At 43.2% G+C, this 23871-nt stretch overlaps 1 protein-coding gene across 2 annotated transcripts; it reads left to right on the top strand.

Annotated features, from left to right (window-relative positions):
* The first annotated feature begins 1487 nt into the window (after positions 1-1487).
* Lamp5 (lysosome associated membrane protein 5) lies at positions 1488-20790 on the top strand. Of its 2 annotated transcripts, XM_087653353.1 has the most exons (7): positions 1488-2385; positions 8236-8513; positions 9108-9280; positions 9653-9784; positions 9905-10010; positions 10959-11147; positions 19912-20790. In XM_087653353.1, exons 2-7 carry the CDS (start codon positions 8450-8452, stop codon positions 20088-20090), a joined length of 843 nt encoding a protein of 280 aa, XP_087509479.1. In that variant the 5' UTR covers positions 1488-2385; positions 8236-8449; the 3' UTR covers positions 20091-20790.
* The last annotated feature ends 3081 nt before the right edge of the window (positions 20791-23871 follow it).

Genomic DNA, 23871 nt, shown 5'->3' on the forward strand with positions numbered 1-23871 from the left:
CCTGTAACATGAATCCAACTGATAATCATATGGCAAAGTTGATGTGGTGAATTTGAGTGGCCCCCATCTCTATCCTTACACGACTGATGTGACCTTAGCTGTTGTGTCCTTCTTGCACTTCTCACATCTCCCTTCCCTCCCACATGAATGTGAAAAACCACATGCTTGTAACACCTCCAGCTCAAATGAAGTCCCAGCTCCCAGTGCAATGGTATTTCAATGGAGTCTTAAAGAGATAGTTCCATATAGATGATGCTATGTGGATGGGGTCATTAATAAAGAATTGGTACTCTTGTTCTTATAAAAAAAACAGACACCAAAGCTTCATCTCTGTCATGTGAGAACAAATCCAGAAGATACCCAGTGCCATCTTCACATGGCAAGAGGAACTTTCTGTAGATCACAGCCATGTGGACACTTGATCTTTGCAAAACTGTGTAAAGTCTACGTTTTAGACATTTTAGCCTACATGCATTTCCAGACAATTTCCAAGGAAACAAGAAAACTCAATTCTATGTCGTCCCAGTTGAAGACATTTTTGAGACCTGTTCTATCTAATACAGAAGCCACTAAACAGTTGTGGCTTTTCTGCACTTCAAATATAGCTGAACCAGCTCTTAAAGACATCAAACAGAAAAAAAATCATCATATTTTTTCATTGGATTTTGAAAAATTAATTTTTAATATTTTGTGTTGAATATTGTATATTAGTAAGGACTCAACACATGCTCCCCTGGCTGTCTTCCTTTAAATTGACTGTTGCGGCATGGGCATGTACATGGTGGCAACACTTTGGTCCTTGTCCTGTCTTGATTAGGCCTGGGTTGAACCAAGTTCCCATCTTCTGTGAGATGTAGACCATAAGGACTCAGAATTCACCTTCTTTGTTCTACTCTGACCCTGCTGATCCTCCCCCGTTCCTCTTTCTCTGTAACCGAACAGTCTCCAGCAGGAAGGGACCAGTGGATGCCTATGCAGAATCCCAGTGCCTACTTTCCTGACAACATTCACCACACTCAGCTTTCCTTACTAAGGGACACAAAGCACGCCTGCCTTACCCGGTAACTAGAGAACAGAAACTGAAGCCTAGTTTTTATGGACGCCTGAGATTTATCTTTAGTTACGGTATCTGTTCTCCCAGAGAAATTGAGCCCTCTTGTGACTGCCTGCAGCTAGCAGACCCAACCTTTCCTGCTAGGTTCCGGCCCATCAAATTTGGAAATGAGGTGATCCATCAGCTGCCTCTCCCAGGAGCGCTGCAGGTTGGGAGCACCAGGCAGGAGGCCTGCCCCATCTGCGCACTTTGGCAAAGTCACCTGGGAATCTCAGGGAGATAGCTACAGGGCTCCGCCCCCGGGTGTCCTGCGTTGGTGCGTTTAGATTGCTGTGGTTTCTTTCATGTGAAATCCGAAAGAGGTTTGGCTTCGGTTGAGACAGCTGGACCAGGGACAGCTAACTACCAAGCACTTACAGACTGAAGGCTTTTCACCAGAAAGGTGGCCGGCAGGGAAAATCCTCAGGGGAGAGAAAAGATTTGGGCCTTGAGAGTGCACCAGAAGGTACTCATCCTGGCCTGGAGGGCTGCAGCAAACCTCTGACAGACTCAATTCTCCTGGCAGAGGCCTCGGGGAGTCGCTGGGGCAAGCCTATAAGAAGTTAACTTTGCTTTTAAATTAAGGGGAAAAAAACAAACAAGCAGTAAACATATAGGGAAAACCAAATCCAAACGCGATGTTTTCATAGCCATGTATACAAATTTATACACAAAATTTCAAGGATATATGGGGAATGACTCCTTGGTGTGTATGAAGTGTGAGAGCCCGTGGTTCTAATCTGTTCCATCCAGTGGAGAGGGGGCGAGACCAGATGGTCAGGTTACTCTTTGGCTGGTCAGCAGCTATCAGGTCCTGCAGTAGAGCGGGGAGGCACATTGGGAGGATGTTGCAGAGATCTGCCTCTTGGAGCCTCTGAGCACTGCAGCCTCTGAGCTCAGTAGCTGCCTTTGACCAGGAGAGCTTTTGATCAAAGGCAGGCAGGCCCCCGGTTTGTCCCTGTGCCTTAAAGTGAAAGACTGGATTTTCTCTTCTAGTTAGAATACCTTCCACCCCACCTCCTTCCCCTAGATTTCAAGAAGGGGGGAAGCAGAACAAAACCTAACCTCGGATCATCTGATCCTGAGCCTCCACCCCCACCCTGCCTACCAGCGCCCTTCTAGGCCCTCTGTGCTTTCTAGAGAGAGCAGAAGCCATTGTCTGGTTTGAAAGCCTTACTTGGAGCCCAGAGTGCTTAAAAAAATAACAATCCAAGCACCACCAGCATCTCGTGCGCCCCTGGCACTGGAATTCTTACCTGGAGCTGAATGGCACTTGGGACAGTTTCCTTGAGGTGAGGACACTGAGCTGGTGGTTTGGGGGGTGAGGGAGGAAAGAAGTGATATTTGATCTCTCTCTCTCTCTCTCTCTCTCTCTCTCTCTCTCTCTCTCTCTCTCTCCTTCCATCTCTCTCTCCAATACTTTGAGGTTTCCACTGGCTCAGGTCCTCCTACCCCAGGGCAGAGCAAGGACTGAAGAGACCTGAGGACCAAGTGCTAAGAGGGCTCACTCACTATTCTCCCAGGTCTATTAGTTTAGCAACTCTTCCTGGGGCACAAAGGATTGTAGAGAAGCTAACAGCACAGTACTAGGAACCAATGTCTTTCCTAGGCTCAGGGCTTCATTAGCTTAGTGTAAAGGCATCAAGACCACAGGCAGGTGTGTGTGTGTGTGTGTGTGCTTGTGTGTGTGTGTGCTTGTGTGTGTGTGTTTGTGTGTGTGTTTGTGTGTGTGTATAGTACCTATATACATATAGTAATATATTGTATATACAGTAATATATTACTGTACACACACATTATATATATGTATATATATATGTATATGTATATGCTAGAGTACATGTATCCCTCTCCCTAAATACCACAGGGGACTGCTCAGAATAAGGTGCAGCTTCTAACTGAAGGATTTTGCATTCCAATGCAGCCTCTCCTAGCTTTATGAGGTTTCTAGGTGATTTTTACAGACAACAGCCTCTGGGTTCTAAGCAATGCATACTTAGTGCATGCTCCTATAATACAGTCCTCAGAGTGCTTTATAGAAGTGGCTCAGTTTATGTCCCCACTTAAAGTCATAGATATGGGGCAGTGTGTGCGTACCAGTAGCATTTCCTTGTTAAGGTTTGCTGACAGCCTGAGAGGTAAAGCCATTCTTCCCAAATGTCTTTACTACCAGAAATACTCATGAGCAACCTATGTTTTCTGAGGCTGCCATTCCTGTCACCTTCTGAAAAGTGTAGTCTTCCTCCTTTCTGCCTTTGTTGTTGTTGTTATTAGAACAGCCTGCAATCCTTTCACAAATGCAGTCATAGTAAAGTTCCTAAATATGGAGTACCTGAGAAGGGGAGTGGATTATTCAGGACGCCCCAGATGCTGGGCTTGAACGGTTTCTACCTGGGCACAAAAGGCTCTCATCTCATCTCTGACCTTAGCCTTTCTCCTAAATGCCACTATTGACCCTCGCCTAGCTTTAAGGTAATATGAAAATAATTTCAGGTAGACAAAAGAGTAATTAAAATGACCAGGTTCCCTAGAGACTGGCACCTCCTAAAAGAGATTTTAAGCACTTAAATTATCTCACAGGGCAGGTAATAAATTATTTTAAATGAATCTCAGATTGTCTAACCTTATTTACTCACAGTGTGGTCGTTTCTTAGAAAGACATCTTAAAGGATAAAAACACCAAACTCCTGAAACTCTTGTTTTAAAGTTTATTAAAGCTTCCCTGGCTCCTAAGAACAAGTTAAACTGTGCTCTAGGGCCTAAGACCTTACACACTGGCTATGGTGGTACACGAAGCCCCGTGTAATTACCTGAAACCGAGCCAGAACTCTTATGCAGTGATTGCTCATTACAAGGTGGAGATTGTTTCTCTGCTCTACTTCGTCACTAGGGTTTGCCTGCTCTTGTCTCTTCAACCCTCCATGGTGAAGCCATCTGCTCGGCTTCATACATGGCACTTCTTTGGGGCTCATTAGAAATATGGCCAATGAAAGAGACATTATTCTGCTTGTTTCTTTCACTGATTGCTCTCGTTGTAGAAACAGCTTCTGTAGAAATAAATGTAGGAGGGACTGAAGAAATAATAGGATAAAGGCAATCACACCAAGTCCAGGCAGGCTGAGTGCATCAGAACCCAATCCCAATTTCCAGATCCTTTCTAAGTACCACGGCATTTGACAGCATATGCCCAAAATATTCTGGTGAAAACTTATATTTCAGTCTTTTTTTTTTTGGTTCTTTTTTTTGGAGCTGGGGACCGAACCCAGGGCCTTGCGCTTCCTAGGTAAGCGCTCTACCACTGAGCTAAATCCCCAGCCCATATTTCAGTCTTTATCTCCAATTGCATTCTATTCTAGAAAGGATTTGAGGTCTGTAATGATTGATGTAATGAGATATTTGTTCTGTAATGAGCGAAACAAAAGAAAGGCATGGATACCACCGTTTCTGGCTTAGTAAGTGTGTGAGTCTAATTTACTGTAGTTGAATTTCCTGCTTCTAAGATTCATGATGTATCTCTCTGTCCACTTGGCTGGCCTGGGATTGGTGTTGTACCGTGGTATCATTTTTATTCTTCACTGTAAGGTGGATAGAAACCTCAATACCCACATTTCAGCTGGAACAAAGCCCAGTCTTTTCTTTGTGAAGCACATGGGCATGATTTTCTAATAAGCAATGTTTCCTGATTTCCAGACTTTTGTCTTGGTTCTGTGTAAGTTGGCTATAGAGAGGCATCCAAGTGAAAAGTTTAATTTTATTTGGAACATGTTTTGTAGATGCCGTTGTATGTGTGAACATAATTTTTCAGAGAAACAATAGAGAAGGCATACAGTACACAAAGCACCATATTTTCACATGTGTTCTTACTTTCTCCTACCTAAGCTGGCAGTTCTAACTTCCACCACTTGTATGATAATACTATCATCAATTAATATGATTAGTCACAAACACTAATGCAATTGGCAAGTATATGAATAGAGTAAGTCCATCAAAGGACTTTTAAGTCCTACTAGAAATCATTACCCTGCTGTGTTTTAGTCAAACCTGGCATTCAGTATTGGCCATCAGTAGTCATGATGAAAACCAAACCATCATCATTACACAAGTGCACACATTTGCGCCATTTCTCCTACCTCTTTTGCACTCCAGGTATAAGAAATGGATTGAGTTTATTCTGGAAACCTTGGTTATTATCTTTATTTAGGTGTTTAGATGTTTTGATTGCATGAATGTTTGATCACCATGTATGTGACATGGAGGCCAGAAAATGGCATCCTGTTCCTTGGGACTGGAGTCACAGATGTTTGTCAGTTGCCATGTAGGTGCTGACAGTTGAACTGGATCCTCTAGAAGAGCAGCCAACACTCTTAACGACTGAGCCATCTTCCCAGCTCCATTTGTCAATACCTCAAAGTATGATTTATTGCTAAATTTTCTTTCATCACTTTTCTGTTTTCTGTGAAGACTATATCTTCTTCAAGATGATTGGACAGCTGTTAAATTAAATACAGATGCAAGTTGCAGATTTATTCCAAAGAAGAGTCATTGGTGATAAGCTGAATGACTTAATAGATAATACATGTAAACTCTGTTTACGATTAAGCATCATGTGCACCTGAGTACACACACACACACACACACACACACACACACACAGAGAGAGAGAGAGAGAGAGAGAGAGAGAGAGAGAGAGAGCATTGATGGTTCTTTAAAGATGTTACTCCAAAGAAGAAAAAATTAAAACTGCTTCTCTCATTTTTTTTCCCTTTCAACTTGCTCAAATACTCTTTGGTGTCATTTCTATTAGGAATGCAAAGAACGGAAAGAAATAATTATCAAAGGACCACCATTGTACAAATCATGGTGAATAGTTAAAATCATTGGTCAAGACTATTTCCAATCTACTGTTCTTATGATAACAGACCATCATGAACAAACTTAGTTGATCTTTCATTAATTCATAAGGTTTGATATCTGCCGTAATGCAGCATGAAAGGAACCACTGTAATGTTCTACAGGCAATCGTTCTGCTTTTCCAATGCTCTTCATTTATCTCACTATATCCAATGCCAGTGGTTGGGACTCAGCTAAAAGTTTGTGGATGGCTTCAATCTGTATTTGATTTTGAATATTTTAAAATTCAGTGGCTTAACTGACCTAGCTAGACATCCTTTACATCAGTGGTTCTCAACCTGTGGGTTAAACCCACTTTTAAGGTCAAATAGCCCTTTCACAGGGGTCGCCTGACACAAACAGAAAACCCAGATATTTACATTATGATTCATAACAATAGCAAAATTGTATAATTGGGGGGTGATCACAGCAAGAATAACCATATTAAAGGGTCACAGCATTTGAAAGGTGGAGAAACACTGCCTTAAATGTTACAGCAATTTTTTTAAACAAGAAAAATTACATCCTGCAGAAGGTTACAAATGTAAGTGTTATATCCCAATTGGAAATCTACCTTCTCTTTCCTTATTAAAGTAGGAAGAGGAGAATGTTAGAGAGTGAGAGAGAGACAGACAAAGACACACACAAAGGATGAATGTCTTCTTGCTTTATAAGTTTTACAGGATCTCAGGAAAAATAAGTGTTACATAATCATTGTTAACAGAAGATATATGTTTTATACATGTGAAAAATTGAAATCATATTAGTCACAGTTTGCCTCCATTTTGTGTATATAATCACATACACAAGATTGTTGTAATTTTGATAAAATTCAAAAATGTAGACATATACCAAAAGATACAGTGCTGTAGTATTAATTCAAGCATTACTATACAATTTGAGTTACTACTGATAGAATTTTTGATATGAGGAATCTTTTGAACAATTAGACGCAAAGAATTATATTGACAGTTTGAGACAAATACTGTGTCAGAATATATCTATTCTTAAATCATCGCTCTATACATGTTAAAATGTGAATTATTGATAATTTAGGTTTCAACTTGTTTACCATTTAATAAAGATTTGTAATGATGGTCATAATAAGCTGTTTTAGAGTCAAAATGTTATATAAAGAGAAATGATTATGATCCCTGTAAATTTAAAACACGTGATTTTTTTCTATTTTAATTCTAACGGGCTATGTGACTTTGAGAAGGTCATTGAATTTTTCAATGTCCAACCTTGAGGTAGGTATAACAATAATCTCGATTTTCCTTTGCTTCTAAAGTCATGGAGAGATTCAAACTGACATCACAGGTAAAATGCTTTGCAGTTTGTCCTTTAATGTGACATTGGCTATGACATATGTTTAAGGAGATTATTATTTATTGACCGATGCAATATTCTCTAATAAAAGAAATATTTGGACATCCTACAGTTAATGAGGGCACCATCTCTATTCCCCATAAAGGTTCACTCTGATTTATTAGAGCAAGAATTAAAAAACAAACAAACAAAAAAATCAGCGAACTACCAAATTGCAAACACAGGAATTATCTAGTGATGTTTGCCTTTCTGCTCCACTCGAAGCTTTAGAGTAATACCAGTATGTTTTCATTACATAACTATAGGTCTTCGTTTACACCATAGTTCTAAAATGTCTGTCCTATGCGACTCCACATAACCCAGTATGCTCACAAGCTTCAGGTTTATTTGCAATCCTCTTAACATAGTGATCATAGCTTACTGCATGGGGCTAGCTCAGGCCACATGCACTCAGAGAGTGGATCTCACAGGCCACTGGGTTCAAAAGGATATGCGGCATTGTCTGGCTCCCCTTTTGAGGAGGTATCATTTTAACTTTATACTCAGCAGCTCTTGAGCGAGTGTAGAAGACGCCTCTGAAAGCCTGAAACTGTTGCCATAGCATTTCCCTTCTCTCTTCCTGCCTACCTTCCTTCTCCAAAGCACGAACAAGCTGAAACAAATCTATTGGCTTGTTTCAGGAGCAGGATTTCAGGGCTCTGGTGGTGTTATAGCTACACTACACACTGACTGTACCTGGTGGGAGGGTTTAGTAAGTCCGAGGGTGGCATTAAGTTTCCTAGAACAGAGTCATCTTTGCAGATATCATTGCAGAACAGAATACAGACCCAGGGAGGAATTTCCTCCCCCACACCACCCCAATCCTATTGGCCTTCTCCACAAGCCAAATTACAAATCCTGCAACACAACCTCGTTGTTTCCAGAACTCTCAGCGTGGACAGCTCCCGCATCCTGGGTGCCTCCTCTGCAGTGTGCGGCAAGGGAGCTGTAGCGCCTGGTGAAGCACGAGACAATCCCGCGCGCTCGCTCCTCCCTGTCCGCCCCCTCCCTTAGCTCACTCTACCGGCCACTTTGAGGGATTTCCTCCCGGGGCGGCCTTTGCAGCAGAAACACATCTGCCTGGTTCCCGGCAACAGCATGGATCTACGAGGAAGAGCCCTTCTCGGTGGAGACAGACTTCGGATTCTCCTAATGTTCTTCCGTGAGTAGCGTCTGGGGACCAGGGGTACAGAATGTACTCTGCAGAGAATCTGACACATTGAATAAAGCCAGGTGATCTTACTCTGGTTTACTAGATTTAAAACTGGTCTTTATGCTTGGTGTTATTGTGGTTATTTGGGGCTGGTGGGTGTTATAACCCATCCGTGTCAGAGAACTCCCAGAGAGTCACACACCTGTATAGCATCACCCAGACAGAGCGCTAGACAGACTGAACTCATGGCCGTGGTGCACAGCACTGCCAAGAAAGATTTAGCTTTAACCACGCTCCCTCAACCCCCAGGGCGTGTGTGTGTGTGTGTGTGTGTGTGTGTGTGTGTGTGTGTGTGTTGTGCAAAAGTCCAGTCGTATTGCAAGTAAGGATTTAATTTTATTTTAGATTCTGTTTTCATTATAAATAATCACCGGCAGTAGAAATGAGTTTGGTAGCGCTGGACAAGAGAAATGGCTTGTGGAGCACACAGCTTCGAGCAGGGAACTTTGTCGCTCCAAAGCCTGCAGAGATCCGGCTTCGGTGTCCTAAAGCAGAGGGCTAGCTGAGCTGGAAAGCGATGGGATTGCTTTGCTTGTTCCGCAGATGCAATGGCCCAAACCGTGGCAGAACAAGAAGTGGAAAATCTTTCGGGCCTTTCCACGAACCCGGAGAAAGACATATTTGTGGTGCGGGAAAATGGGACGACGTGTCTCATGGCAGAGTTTGCAGCCAAATTTATTGTACCTTATGATGTGTGGGCCAGCAATTATGTGGATGTAAGGAACCTTTTTCCTCCCCAGCTTGCTCCTAGGGCGGAAGGGCTGAAGGGCACCCTCCCTCCAGGCCCTGCCAAGACCTCAGTTGCCCGCCTCTTCCCCCCAAACCCCTGCAGGCTGTTCCCGAATGCTGCATGGGGGTTCCGGCTTGCAACGCCTTCTGCTCGCCCTGCCTGCTTTAAAAGTAAACCCCCTCTCTGCTCCCGTCCTGGAGGGGTGTGCACGTAAGAATCTACCCGCATGTTCCTGGACCCCGGAGCGCGCGGGCACAGGAGCGCCCAAACCTGCAAGCTAGAGTTTGGACGCGCATCCCTTCCCGGTCCGCGTCAGGACCCGGCGCGCTGAGGGGGCGCGGGGCGTGTGTGTTCCCAGCTGATCACAGAGCAGGCTGAGATCTCCTTGACCCGGGGAGCTGAGGTGAAGGGCCGCTGTGGTCACAACGAGTCGGAGCTGCAGGTGTTCTGGGTAGATCGCGCCTACACACTCAAAATGCTCTTTGTAAAGGTAATTCGGTGCGGGAGCGCAGAGGGATGAAGTCCGCATGGGTGTGCGCGGCAGTGGCCTCTGGGGTTGCCCATCTCAAAGCAATTAGAGGGGTTCACAGGAGCCTCCCCATCTTGACAGGAAAGTCACAACACTTCCAAAGGACTAGAGGCGACTTGGAAGCTGAGCAAGGTGCAGTTTGTCTATGATTCCTCAGAGAAGACCCACTTTAAAGATGCTGTGAGTGGTGAGTAGTCCAGAGGGGTCACAGGAGCAAGAGTAAGCCAGAAACAGCCATCCGAAACATCCATCTGGTCTCTGGGTCTTGGAAGCAACTCTGGGAATTTTGTTCTGAGGATAGGCAAGCAGGGGTCTGCTTGCTCTCCAGGGTCAAAGAGGTGGGAGAACCTCTGTGTGTCCTCAGGAAAGCCTTCAGACTCAACCTGAAACATGACATTGCTCTGGAAGGGGCACCAATGGTTTTTGCTCTTATTCTTTTTCTGCACCACAGATTGACTTGCTCTCATGTGTTAAACAAATCCGCAGAAATCAAGAGGATCCTGTGACAGGGTTGGGTGGTCTGCAGGATCGTTCTCTGCACAGGGGTATAGCTCTGCTCTTTTAATTGCAACCACCTCAGAGCAGGGTTTGTATCTTAGTTTGTTAGCTTCCCCTGCCCATTCTCACTCTAGACTTCTAAAAACATCCCAGAGAGAACACCCAAGACACCCATTACTGAAATAACAGCGTGTCTATCTCTGAGCACTATCAAAAAGACCAGGGGTCCAGTTGAATGTATTTTTTAAGACAAAAACAAAATTCACTGCGTCACTTGGAAGGCCTTCCATCGCTTAGGCTGATTCTAAAAGAACAGCAAAGGAGAAAAATGGGCTGGGAACTGTGGGGACGTGGGTCAGGGTGTCACTATTGTGTCTTCAGAACCTCTGATGGTGGCCTTAGTCAAACGGTCTTGTTTTCAGGCATCGCACTTCTTCCATAATGGAATTCCAAACTAATATCTAATGAGAGGCTCAGGGAAAATGGGGGACTTGGACCTATCTTTTCTTTGGCGCTCCAGCCCCATAATTGCAGCACCAATAGGAGGCATAGGTTCTGAGCTAAGCAGAGAGCTCCCTAAACCAGGAGCTCACAGTGAGTGCGAGTCTACCTAACTGCTGCCTTGCTTCTCCCGCAGCTGGGAAGCATACCGCCAACTCTCACCACCTCTCTGCCTTGGTGACCCCAGCTGGGATGTCCTATGAGTGCCAGGCTCAGCAGACCATTTCTCTGGCCTCCAGTGATCCTCAGAAGACTGTCACCATGATCCTGTCTGCAGTGCACATTCAGCCCTTTGATATCATCTCTGACTTTGTCTTCAGTGAAGGTAGGTTAGGCTGGTGCTGGGAAAGAGAGAGGGGGCTGATTTTAAAGAGGGCTGAGAAGGGGGGCTTACTGGGCTCACAGGACGGTGGTGCCTGCGTTTCTTCTAGGCTGCGGTGGCAATTTTCACAAGCTGTTATAAGGTTTCTGAAATACCACCCCTGCCCATCTCCTTGCTTCTTTACTCTCTTACTCACTCTTATGGGAGAAAATACTTAAAGGCAATTTGATATTCTGTTTATTTCCCATAGGCAGATTCCAATTGCTTTATTCTCACTTTCCACGGGGTTAGGAATTACCAAGTGAATGCAATGAATTGTTTAAATGTTCATAATATTGGAGGATCGTCATCAGACTCACCTATCATTCTCCAAGCTGTTCCTCTTTTACCTCAAGAAAGCTTGCTCTCAACCTATAACCAAGAGTGTAAGTCCATCACCCCTGAATAATTACTCCCAAAGCATTTGAGAACTCAGAAGGTACATTTTCCCTGAAAAAAAGAAAGGTTAGATTCTTTTGTGCAGCTCCTCCTTCTCATCGTCCTCCACCTCCTCTTCTCTTTCTTCTCTGTCCCCCTCTCACTCCCACACACTCTCGGCCTCTTTCTTTCCTTCTATCTTTCTGTGGTGCTCTTGGATGGAATTTTCCGTCCACCATCTTAATGCCTGCCCATTGTGTTATATTCTGGGTCACAGATCAGTTAATCACTTTGGCACTGGTTATTTTTCCTCTTGGTTTTATTAACTTCTAAACCGTACTAGATCAACACAGATGTCCAGGTAGCTGACTAAATAGATGTGCTGATACTCAGTTGACAGAGTCTTATGTATGTGCATATTTTAGAAGTGGAAACTAAGCTCGAGGAGACAGAATCCCAGAGTTTTAAATATCCACTTATTTATTTTTTTAAATATTCACTGTATAATAATACTACATAAAAACAGTATACATAATTTATATCATATAATTATATAATATATATGTATATAGCATACTATATATGTGTATATAGTATATAGTACTATATAAAATACCAAATATTTATAAAATACTTACTATATATAGTAAATATTTATAAAATGTAGCACTGTCATTCCTGCACCAAAAATATTACATGTAATATGAAATATTATGGGTGTTGACGTTATGAGAATACTGGACCACGTACTATCCTTCTGTAGGGATGTTACCACAGGCACATTTGAGTTTGAATGGGAGCCTTAAGTTGTGGCCACTGCTTTTTGTCTACTGGTCAGTTGTTACTCGTTTATTTCCTGGGACTTCTGGTGTTTCGATTGTTAATTGTGCTTCCTCACCATTAATCCACCCAAACCCATTCTGGGTTATCTCTATGTTGTTTATACTCATTATGGAGAAATCACATACACTGTATGTTTAAATTTGTGTATGAAGAACAAACAACTACTGAATAAAGAACAGAGTTACTTCATTAAAAAATCAGTGAATTTCACTACAGAGTTAGTTACCTGTTTTCTTTGAAAACAATTTGTATCCATTTCAAGGTTGTAGATGGGGAAGATTACTCAGCACACATAGAGACTGTAAACATGCCTAAGTTCTTAAATACAGACAGAATAGGACCAGGTAAATTGCAATATCACCCAGGCGTTTCAGGCTAGAAATTGCGATGTCCTCAGCTATGTGCTGCCCTAGGCTCAGGCTTCAGTGCTCCAAAGAGTAGGCAAGACTTATACAGATCCACTCACTAGATCTTGTGCCTTTGTGTGCAAGGTGTTCTTTTGTTCCTGGTTCCTCCATGTTTTTAGCATCTGCCCACCACTGTCCTGGAAGAAATTGTTGTATTCATTACATGGAATTGGAAAGATTCCTTTTGGGCTGCCTATTCAGGTTCCAGCACTGGGACTTCCAGGGGCTTCCAGTGTGTTTGTGTGTCTGTGTGGGTGTGAGTGGACTGTGCCTGTCAGAGAGGAGGATGTCTGGTTGTATATCTACACAAACACTACGCTTGTTGTATGCACTTCCGTGTGTGTGTGTGTGTGTGTGTGTGTGTGTGTGTGTGTGTGTGTTCATATTTATGTGTATGTATGTTTGAAAATGGCCAGGTGCTTGTGGTGAAAAGTCCATTGCTTGTGTCAGGAGGTTTTACCTGACATCCTTCACAGCTTAGCTTAGCCTGTTGTTTGAGGTAAGCAAAGAAGGATTAGTAAAATGGGTAAATGGACAGTTCCTGGGGCTAAGTGCAGCCAGACGATAGTTGACATCTTTATCACATATGTTCCTTTCAATGCATTGGATTTAGCTACAGAACTGATCCTAATTGCAGTGTTCAGAGGAATTTTGAATGGTGGTGAACACAGCTGTGATATTAATAAACACACAGTCTGCCTCTGTAGCCCTGAGGTGGGGCCCCAGATGCCAAGCTCTGTGTGATGTTGTTTTGATTTGTACAGAATCCTATAGAGGGCTTGAAGGGTTAGAGGCTGAGACATACAACAAGCTTTGGTGGGTGGAAAATTGAATGGCGTTGTAGGAGATGGACAGTCAGCCCCTCATAGTACACAGCACCATCCAGACAAAGAGTCATAATGTGAAGACCGCCATCCATCTGGAAGGTAGAGGACGGTTAGGGACTTCCTGGAAGAAAGAGGGTCGTGAATCTAGTGACTGGTCAGCAGTGTAGGAGCAGACCCTGCACAGCAGTGTAAGCCATATGAGGGGATATAGGCAAATGGTTTATTTGAAACAGAAAAATTCTCATGAATGTCTAGACTAAAGCCAACCTTTCCTGCTATTTAAATCAGTGAGACCAGTTTTCATCTGTTTTGGGTAGTAGATGACACAATGTGAGATGTACTGATAACATAGAATAGAAAGTGATATCAGAAATATTGGTAATGCATTAGAAATGATGATGGCCAAAACAAGTTTTGACAGATAAATCTTTTTTATATTTCAGAAAATTTAGAATATCACATTAAACACTTTCTGGACTTATTTAAATGTTGCCAAAGTCCTGCCATTTAAGCAGTTCTCAGGTTATTTTCTGAAAATACTGGAGCTCATTGTAGCTTAGTTATATATTTAATGATGCTTATATTTTAATTATAATTTATGGACCATTCATTTAATATGATTACTCAGATTACTCAACTATTAACAAATGTACCATTATCTTCTAAAAAGGGAATGATCATGCGTTCATTGAAATAATTTGTTTCTGTAGGTCTGAAGAAATCACAACTGTTATATGCCTTAGCAAAAAAAATTAATAGTAAGCAACTAAAAACAAGAATGAGTGGAGTTTTGAGGTGCCTCTGTGTGACTGAGCCTATAGAAGCTGACATGGCTTGGGGCCTTATAACCAGAAGGCCCTCTCTTATCAATGGGCCACAGCTGTTGGGTGAGGTTTCAAGGTCTATACAGAGCAAGCAGGCTCAAAATGGCTAAGCATTTGCCTACTATTTGGGTTGTTTTTGAAACAATTGGACTTACAAAAAATTGAGTTTGGCACTAACAGGCTTTTGAGCTAAAGGGTCTCAGCCTGCAGTGAAGAAATGGAGGGTTGTGGGGCACATTTGTCTCATTTGTATACCAAACACACTACGCAGCATGGTCACCTGCTGTTCAAAGCACCCCGTGTTTCTCAGCTGGGGTTAATTAACTTGTCCTTCTGCAATTAATTCATAGTCTAACCTCTTGAGGGTCTGGGGGGGATTTCTGGCTGATGGGATAGGATATTCTTCACTGGGAAGGAATGAACCATCCTGAGTATTTTAATGGCTTGGATGAAAGGCAAATTTGACACGTAATGCCAGGAAAAAAAACACAATAAAGCATGAAGTTTGTCTCTGGTCTCCTTTATTAGATACTCAAATTTATAGGTATTTAAAATAGAGCACAAATTAATGACTAGACCCTTTTAAATTCTCATGGGAAAGTGGGCAAACAAAAGATACTACAGTCCCCATATACATAGGAGTTTCAGAGGTCCAGAGAATCTGGAATTCATACGCATTTACACTTGATTTTTGATTGTTTATTTATGTTCCCTTTCCAGTAGGAAATTGATCCCAGGGTCTTTCACTTCCTAACCTTGAACCTTGTTCCTCTAACCTTGAACTTCACCTCACTGACCTTCTGAGTTTTTTATTATTTTCCTAACAGCTGGATCAGGCGATGCTGCCTGTAGAAGCTAATGCTATATTAGAGGTGACATCCGTCACTTTTCTCCATACCACACTCTTGAAAGAAGGCCTTGGTAAGATGCCTTGTCATAGGCACTTTGACATTCTCTAGATTCCAGACCCTGTAGACATGTGTTTGACATATTCTTTCCCCAATATGGTCTTGCTGTCATGAATTACTGCCTGCCAACGCCTCCTGTGTAAGCAGCCAAAGGGAGGTGACTCCAGTGTACACTGCTGAGAATTGTATTGAAGCCCTCTATGTGGAGCTTTGAAGAGGGCTTGGTCATAGCATTCTATGTGCCAGGCACTGTATTCTGGAGCCGAGGTGTGGCATGCCTTAGAGTTTCCTCAGAAGGGGATAAGAAACTCTAGCATTTTTCCATCAATGTCATCAACTACTGACAGCTATTTTAAGGAATCAATTCTCTAGAATTTAGGACCTACTGTGTCACTAAAGCCCATTAAAATGTGCTGGTGTGGTGAAGACCAAGAGGAAAAATAAGTGGACCACGTGCATGTCTGCTCTACTTAGGGCCAGGATGTATGTACCTTGCTTGCCCTGGGAAAGCACAAAGTTTGGTGAGAAATGGTATTTATAACACAGCCCATGTTCCCAGCACAAAGATTCAGTGAATGGTCATTACCTTTATTATTTTTATATATAATGCATAAATCTTAATGAACTGGCCATTCAAGTTAACAGTTCTCAGCAAACAAAACTCAACCATGCAATGTAAAAAAAAGATCAAATCTTGTCTCTAGTAACATAGTCAGACAACATAGGGATACCCAGATCCACAAGGTGACCCTGCTATTTATTCAGAAATAGTCTGGAAGTTAGGAGAGCCCCAGGCAGACAGTATGGCATTTTGCCTATATCGGTAGTGCTCCACTGAGCCACAGTAAAGAGTATAATGTTCCCAGGCAGTGAATACGGATTTAAAAACATAGTACAATAAAGGCCAGACCCACCAGCTAATACCTGATCTGAGGGCGAACTGTTGAGGGGGCGGGGTCTTGTTGGCTGTTATAGCTGGCATCAGCTGGCCCCTGTAATGTCTGATCTGTTTCCCAGTTCACTGGGTTGCTGTTCATCTTTCCCTGCCATGCACCTATGTTTTTGTGTGATCTAAAGCCTAGGCCAGCCAGAGTCTGAGGGGTCCTAAATCCTGTGAGGTAGACAGAGAAATACAGGATCCTGGGGCCTGTGGAGAAAGATGTGATTTGGACTAAGCTAAAGGAGGCTTTTCTCCTTTATGAGGAAGCTGGGGTCTACCTTGCTCTGCCATCTCTGAGTGAGCAGATCACTCATTGCTCAGGATTTTAACTTGGGAGCATGCAGGAGTTGGAGATAGTACGTTTTTGATTGTGTGTGTGTGTGTGTGTGTGTGTGTGTGTAAAACTATATTTCATTAACTTATGACTAATATTTTGAGTGTGTAGCATTTCTTTTGGTTATAAATGAAGACCATACAAATAGTGCTAGTCACAGTAGCTGTGACTCTGTCACCAACAGAAACCATTGGCTTTCTATTCACAGAATAGTCTGTGCAGGGTTTACAATCACAGCCAGTCTGCACGTATCAATAAAGAAGCACACGTCTTCCTGGATCTCCAATTAGTATAAAAAATTCAATTGTCTTTGCAGCCTTCCATGAATTTTCTCTTTTGTATTGATAAACACTTCTCTGACTAGATGTCGACAGTTTCATCAAACACGCTTTAATGGGTCCTAAGCACCGTTGTTTTAGCTGATAGAGAACAGAATAAATAATGTGTTAGCATTTTATCGCTGAAGTGAAATGCCAGCGATAGCCTCCTCTGAGAAATGCTCTCACTCTGTGGCACAGGCACAGGCTGGCTCTGGACTTGTACATATTCTCTTTCCTTTGCCTTCTAAGTGCTGGGGTTACAGGTCTAGCCACCATGCTGGCTCTTCCCTAGTGGCTCTTTGGCGTCTCTACAGTTTGACTTCTAATCATATTCCACTTCTTTGAGGCTTTATTTCCGGTTTTTCCTAAGGTAACAAAAGACAAAGTTTGAGAGACCACAATAGTATTCCAGTCTCTTTCCTCTCTCCCTCTCCCTCTCCCTCTCCCTCTCCCTCTCCCTCTCCCTCTCCCTCTCCCTCTCCCTCTCCCTCTCCCTCTCCCTCTCCCTCTCCCTCTCCCTCTCCCTCTCCCTCTCCCTCTCCCTCTCCCTCTCCCCCTCCCCCTTCTTACCTCCCTCCCCCATTCATTCATTTCTCTCTCTCTCTCTCTCTCTCTCTCTCCCTCTCCCTCTCCCTCTCCCTCTCCCCCTCCCCCTCCCCCTCCCCCTCCCCCTCCCCCTCCCCCTCCCCCTCCCCCTCCCCCTCCCCCTCCGTCTCCCTCTCCCTCTCCCTCTCCCTCTCCCTCTCCCTCTCCCTCTCCCTCTCCCTCTCCCTCTCCCCCTCCCCCTCCCCCTCCCCCTCCCCCTCCCCCTCCGTCTCCCTCTCCCTCTCCCCCTCCCCCTCCCCCTCCCCCTCCCCCTCCCCCTCCCTCTCCCTCTCCCTCTCCCTCTCCCTCTCCCTCTCCCTCTCCCTCTCCCTCTCCCTCTCCCTCTCCCTCTCCCTCTCCCTCTCCCTCTCCCTCTCCCTCTCCCCCTCCCCCTCCCCCTCCCCCTCCCCCTCCCCCTCCCCCTCCCCCTCCCCCTCCCCCTCCCCCTCCCTCTCCCTCTCCCTCTCCCCTGTCCCTCAGCTATGCTGCAGTTACACTGTGGTGCCAGTCAGTTTGTTTCCTGTGGGGCACAGCACTTAGTCCGGTGATACCTCCATTGCTCCATGTAGGAAATAGAAAACAATGTCATTTTCTTTGTGTTGTTGTGGCATTAGATTAGAGATAACCTTTGTCTTTAAATGGAATGTTAGTTTAAAGACCAAAATTTAGGTGTACCAGTGCATATCTTTAATCCCAGGAGGCTGAGGCAGGAGAATTATGAGTTCAAGGACAGCCTTGACATATAAAATGAAACTAACTTAAAAGAAAGAAATTGAACAACGGGACTCAGGAGAGTTTTTAAAGGTTGTGTACTGGAGTGTGATTTCCCATTCATTCTTGCTAGAGAGGAATGCTTTCCAGCACTCAAAAGGCTGTCTACTCTTTCTGCTTACCCTGTGTATGTCCAGAAGATCATAGGGGATCCAGAGGAGCCTTGCATATAGTAATGATTCTGTAAATGCTTGTTGGAACATCTTCACGTGACGTTCTTTGGAAGAGTCATAGAAATCTGAGTTTCTGCATATGAGACTCAAAAATTTAATGAAAGGACCCCTAGTTGTCCACAGGTGTGACTGTCAGAAGGGCTTTTAGATTTTCTGGCTCCCCTCCCTCCCTCCTTCCCTCCCTCTGTTCCTCTCTTCCTCCTACCTCCACTGACGTTTCCTCCCCTTTGTTCCAGGTAATATTGAAGACATAGGGCTAAAACATTATTTTGGATTTTAAGAGCATTTAAAATATGACCCAGTTGTGAAGTATTGCTGTGATGTTCCCTCTCAGTCTAAAATCCTGGCTACAGGGGTCACTCAAATGTAAATATCCATTAAGGAATACAGTGTTCAAAATCATTGCACAATTTGAATATATTAAATATTCAACTTTTAATGTGTGTCTTAAAGTGTCATGTTTAAAGTGCAGAAAAAAATTGAAAGCACACAATTCAACGCATGTTTTCATGTACTTGAAACGCAGACCTTGATTAAAGATACAAACCATGCTCCTCATAATCCAAAGCTCTCTCGCACTCCTCTTCCAGTGTGTGAACACCTTTCAGAAGGTTACCAGGACCAGGGCCTTCATTTTATTTGTTCAATAATGTCAAAGAAACTGGGATAATATAATCTGTAATTTTATGCATCTGACAATTTTTATTTAAAATTAGATTCAAATTTCACCTATTTTCTAATTTATAGCTATATTCTATTCTTTTTTACTTTGACTAATATTGCATTATAAGTATACTACAGTTTATTCCATTTTTCTGAACATTTGACTATTTCCAGACTTGACTATTCTCAGTAGTTCCTGTGGATATTTTCACATTAGTCTCATCATGTCCATATATTTTCATTTTTCTTGGGTTGATATAGGCAAGGGAGGCTGCTGGGTTCAAAGGCAGGTGAGTATTTGTCTTCTCTAGGGATCACCAGACTATTTAACACTTTCCAGTCACTGCCAGAACTTATTTTCAGGCTTCTTGAATATTCTGTGTTTATAATTCTATGACTACTAGATCCCAATTAAAAGATTAAAAAAATGGGAAAAAATGATAGTAGATATATTTAATTCTAAAACAGTAGAGACTTAAACTATTCAAGTAAATTTAAAATTAAGTAGATTTCCTGGAATTTTTGATGGCTGCCAGGAATATAATAACTAAATATTGTCTTGCTAAATTGATATATACTAACCTTGTATCTATGTAGAAATGCTAAGGCTAAGTGAAAGGAAAATATGACCCACTAATCTACAAAGGCTTCTCCGGGAGATGGTTTCACCTCTGGCTCTGTCCTGCTTCTGCTAGGAGAGACTAGGATTCAGAATATGTCACTAGTTTTCACTGCTTTCTCCTTTCTCATTTCAGAGCATAAATGTCCAGTGGATGAGCGAGAACAGTTGGAAGAGACCCTGCCCCTGATCCTGGGCCTCATCTTAGGCCTGGTCATTGTCATAACACTTGTGATTTATCACATTCATCACAAAATGACTGCCAACCAAGTGCAGATCCCCAGAGACCGTTCCCAGTACAAGCACATGGGCTAGAGCCATCAGGCAGACAGCCTCCACGTCCTGCCCCCAAACCGGATGACGTAGAGTGGCAATGACACTTTTTCACCTGTATACAGGATCCACCAACATAGCTACACTCCAACAGGCCCAGGCACCTGAGGTCTGACTGGCCTGTGTCCATGCTTAAACCCAGGGATGAAAGACAGGCCTTGGGGTTTGGGGGATTAATGGTGACTGTTGTGTCCATGCTGGGCAGTAAGGGTGGGTGAGTAGGGTAATAGCTTTCGTGCTCATGATGGCTTAACTTTGGCTCTCTGACTTTGTAAGTCTACAGCATGTAGAAGGGACGATATGGTCCTTATATTTAGAAAGTGGACCACTTCCTTTGGGAGACCTCTTTAGATCTAAAGACACCGGGTGCTTCAGTCCCTTGGCCTCAGCTGGTATATTACACAGTTTTCAATGCACACAAAATACAACCTCATGCTCCTTGCAAGCAGCAAGACCCCTGAAAGTGACCCATGCTTCTGGCTGGCACTCTGCATGTCTAGTGATTGTTTTGGGAATGTTTCACTGCTACCTGCACCCAGTGACTCTGCAGCACAAGAACCCGTCTAATGTCACTATGCACGGTTGTTTGGAATTCATAATGTGTCGGTTCCAAGTGAGGGGACCTCAAGAATTTATGTGAGTTTGCTTTTGAAAATGAATTAAAAAGAAAAAAACAGCACTACACCCCGACTTTTGGCTGCTCTTTTTGAAACAAGGAAATAAAACTACAATGATTTCTTTAGCAAGCAGAGAGGCAAAGTGGATTAAAATCAAAATTATTTTTCTATTTTGAGAGAGAGAGAGAGAGAGAGAGAGAGAGAGAGAGCAGGAATGAAATGAGGAGAATGTTGGTTTTCCATAGCTTGTCTTACGATTTCTATTGATTTAAAGAGACACCATGCCCCTGGCAACTCTTATAAAGGAAGAAGTTTAACTGCACTGTCTTAGAGATCAGAGGTTTGGTTCATTGTCATCATGGTGGGAAGTACAGCAGCATGCAAGCACACACGATGCTGTAGAAGGAGCTGAGAGTTCTACATCTGGAGTGTCAGGTAGTAGGAAAAGAGAGACACTACTGCGTCTGGCTTGAGCATTTGAAACCTCAAAGCGCATCCCCCAGTGACACATTTCCTTCAATAAGGCCGGGTCTACTCCAACAATACCACACCTCCCAAACCCACTGACTAAGCATTCAAATATATGAGCTTATGTGGATAGCTGTAGTAAACAGAATCCTTTATAAAGAAGACAGGGTTTCTTTAGGCTCAGGGGTGAAAGGCCTCCATCCTTGGTCTTTATGGAACTGTAACACTATGGTGTGAACCTCGAACAGAGGATGTCTGTTCCTCTCATATAACTGGGATATAAATAAGGGGTAGAGGGAGTGGTGAAGTCAGGTGCAAAAACCTCTTTGATTTCTTTGTTTGCTTGTGCATCAGTAGCGTTTTGCTTTAAAAAATTTTGTATTATCATGCACCCCAATCCCATTCATCTCCCCATCCTTTCATTTCTTACAACTTTACCCCCCAAAGAAAACAAAAAAATAAAAATGAAAATAGAAAACCAAAACAAACAAACAACACTCCCCAAACCCCATTTTGCCATGGAAGGCTCAGTGTGTCACACTTGTGTCCTTTTGTCCAAACAGCTTTACTTGCGAATGTTTATTGCAATAAGCCATTGGTCTGGTTTGAGGTCTCTGGCTTCTGTTACACTATCAATACCTGATCCTTATCAGGACTCCTTTAAGATATCCTACTGTTGCCTTGTGTCATGGAGATCCTGTAGTTTTGAACCTGTAGAACCAGCCCCTTCATGCATTCTATCAGTTCATAGATGGGGATGTAGGGATGGGCCAAATCCTGAATCTGGGCCTGACACCGGCACCACTAGAATCAGTTCTCATACTTTGTCCAGACAAAGGGCTGGGCCAGCTCTCCCACTCTCCCTGACTCATGACACCAGGGCCAGTTCTACTGTGCTGCCCAGGCATGATGTTGAGCATGGACTGCTCTCCCAAGTGCTGCAACAGATGAGGGGTTGGGTCAGTTCTCATGTACCAAGGCTATCAGAGCCAGCTCTTCCAAACAGGTCACATGAGGGGTTGGACTAGCACAGCACGGTGCTTGGATATCAAAATGGCCTCAGATGGCAATGTAGATCAGGAATATCCTCATGGCATTTGGTGCTAATTCAGGCCACAGGCATTGACATAGACTTCAGCTGCAGGAGGACCATGGATCCAGATAGACATGGTTCTCAGTGTCAGCCCAGGCCAAGATATCACCATGGCTTCAGGTGGCAGTACAGGCCACACAGATCAATTTCAATATGGTCTCAGGGAGCAGCACAGACCAGATGTAGGACATCTGGATGGACTACAGTGGCACGATGGGATAGTGCCGTCAGTCATTGTTACCATTCACCATTAGTATTACTGTCATGCTTGTTTTCCACCATGCAGCCTTTAACAAGCCAGCCTAAGATCCTATCATAAACTCAGAGTAAGTTCTTTTGAATATAGTCTTACTCCCTATAGCTGTGACACTATCTTGATCATAAACTGGGCAAGACAAAGGGGAGCCACAGGAGACAGAACCCTGAGAATTTCTATCCCAAGGTCTTCTGTTGATTTTATAGCTTGGACCAGCTCTGAGTTACTTTCATACCCATTGACATTGCCTTACCTTCTGTAGTTGCTCTCGAAGCAGGGATAACTCTGGCTCCTCTGTTCACATTTCTTACAGAAGAGAAAGAAAACAAAGGAAATAGACACACCACAGATGCTCAATTACCCCTCTAACTGTCACTTTTCTTTTTTACTGGGAATTGAAAACCGAATGCCTCTAAGCACAAAAGGATAATGGGTCTGCCTATCTGGAAATGCCAGACCAGATGATGTATATGTAGATTTCTTTAGGATGAGAGCAACTTCTTTTTTAAGATCGCGGGTGGTGGTGTGGTGGTGGTGGTGATGGTGGTACATGTATATGGGAATATACTTGCCCACAGGTACATACCACATACACAGAGGCCAGAGGAGAGCCATGGCTATGTATTTCTATTGTTATCTGCCTTATTTCCTTGAGATAAGAAATAGATTCTCACTGAATTTGAAGTTTGTTGTTTTAACTAGATGGGCTAGCCAGTGAGATCCTGAGATCGGCTGCTGTATGATTTTCTATTCAACATTAGGGTGACATGGGCATGCAGCTATATCTAGTTCTTTTTTTTTTTAAAGCAGTTCCAAATTCTTAGAACCCAGGTCTTCATGTGTATACTCCAAGTATTCTTAGCTGGTTATCCATCTTCTCAGTCCTAAGAGTGATTTTGTTTTAAATTCTTAGGTTTTTTTTGTTTTGTTTTTGTTTTTGTTTTTGTTTTTTGGAGAATTCCCTTTCTGGAAGCAAAATAGTTCCAGTGAAACTATGTCAGAGGGCAGGTACAGTTACTTCCCACCTTAAAACTAAAGAAAGTTCTCCAAACTACATATAACTGAGTATCCATAGTTTCCCTCAAAAGCAGAGAAACTTGGAGATGGGAGACACCAGACAAATATGAATGGAGAAAGGAGGAAGAAGATGTTAAGTAGCCCATCTGTACTGGGCACCTCTGGCAGACAGCAGTGTGTTTTTTGCATAGGAGTGTTTATTGCAGAACTGTCCAAATTATTAGACACAAACATTCTTCTGGAATTATCAACTGGAAAAGACCGTTTTTCACCCAAAAGTCTCATTTCTGATCATTAAATGCCAAACAACCT

The sequence above is a fragment of the Rattus norvegicus genome, chromosome 3 (genome assembly GCF_021556685.1).
Source record: "Rattus norvegicus strain SHRSP/BbbUtx chromosome 3, alternate assembly SHRSP_T2T, whole genome shotgun sequence".
NCBI lineage: Eukaryota > Metazoa > Chordata > Mammalia > Rodentia > Muridae > Rattus > Rattus norvegicus.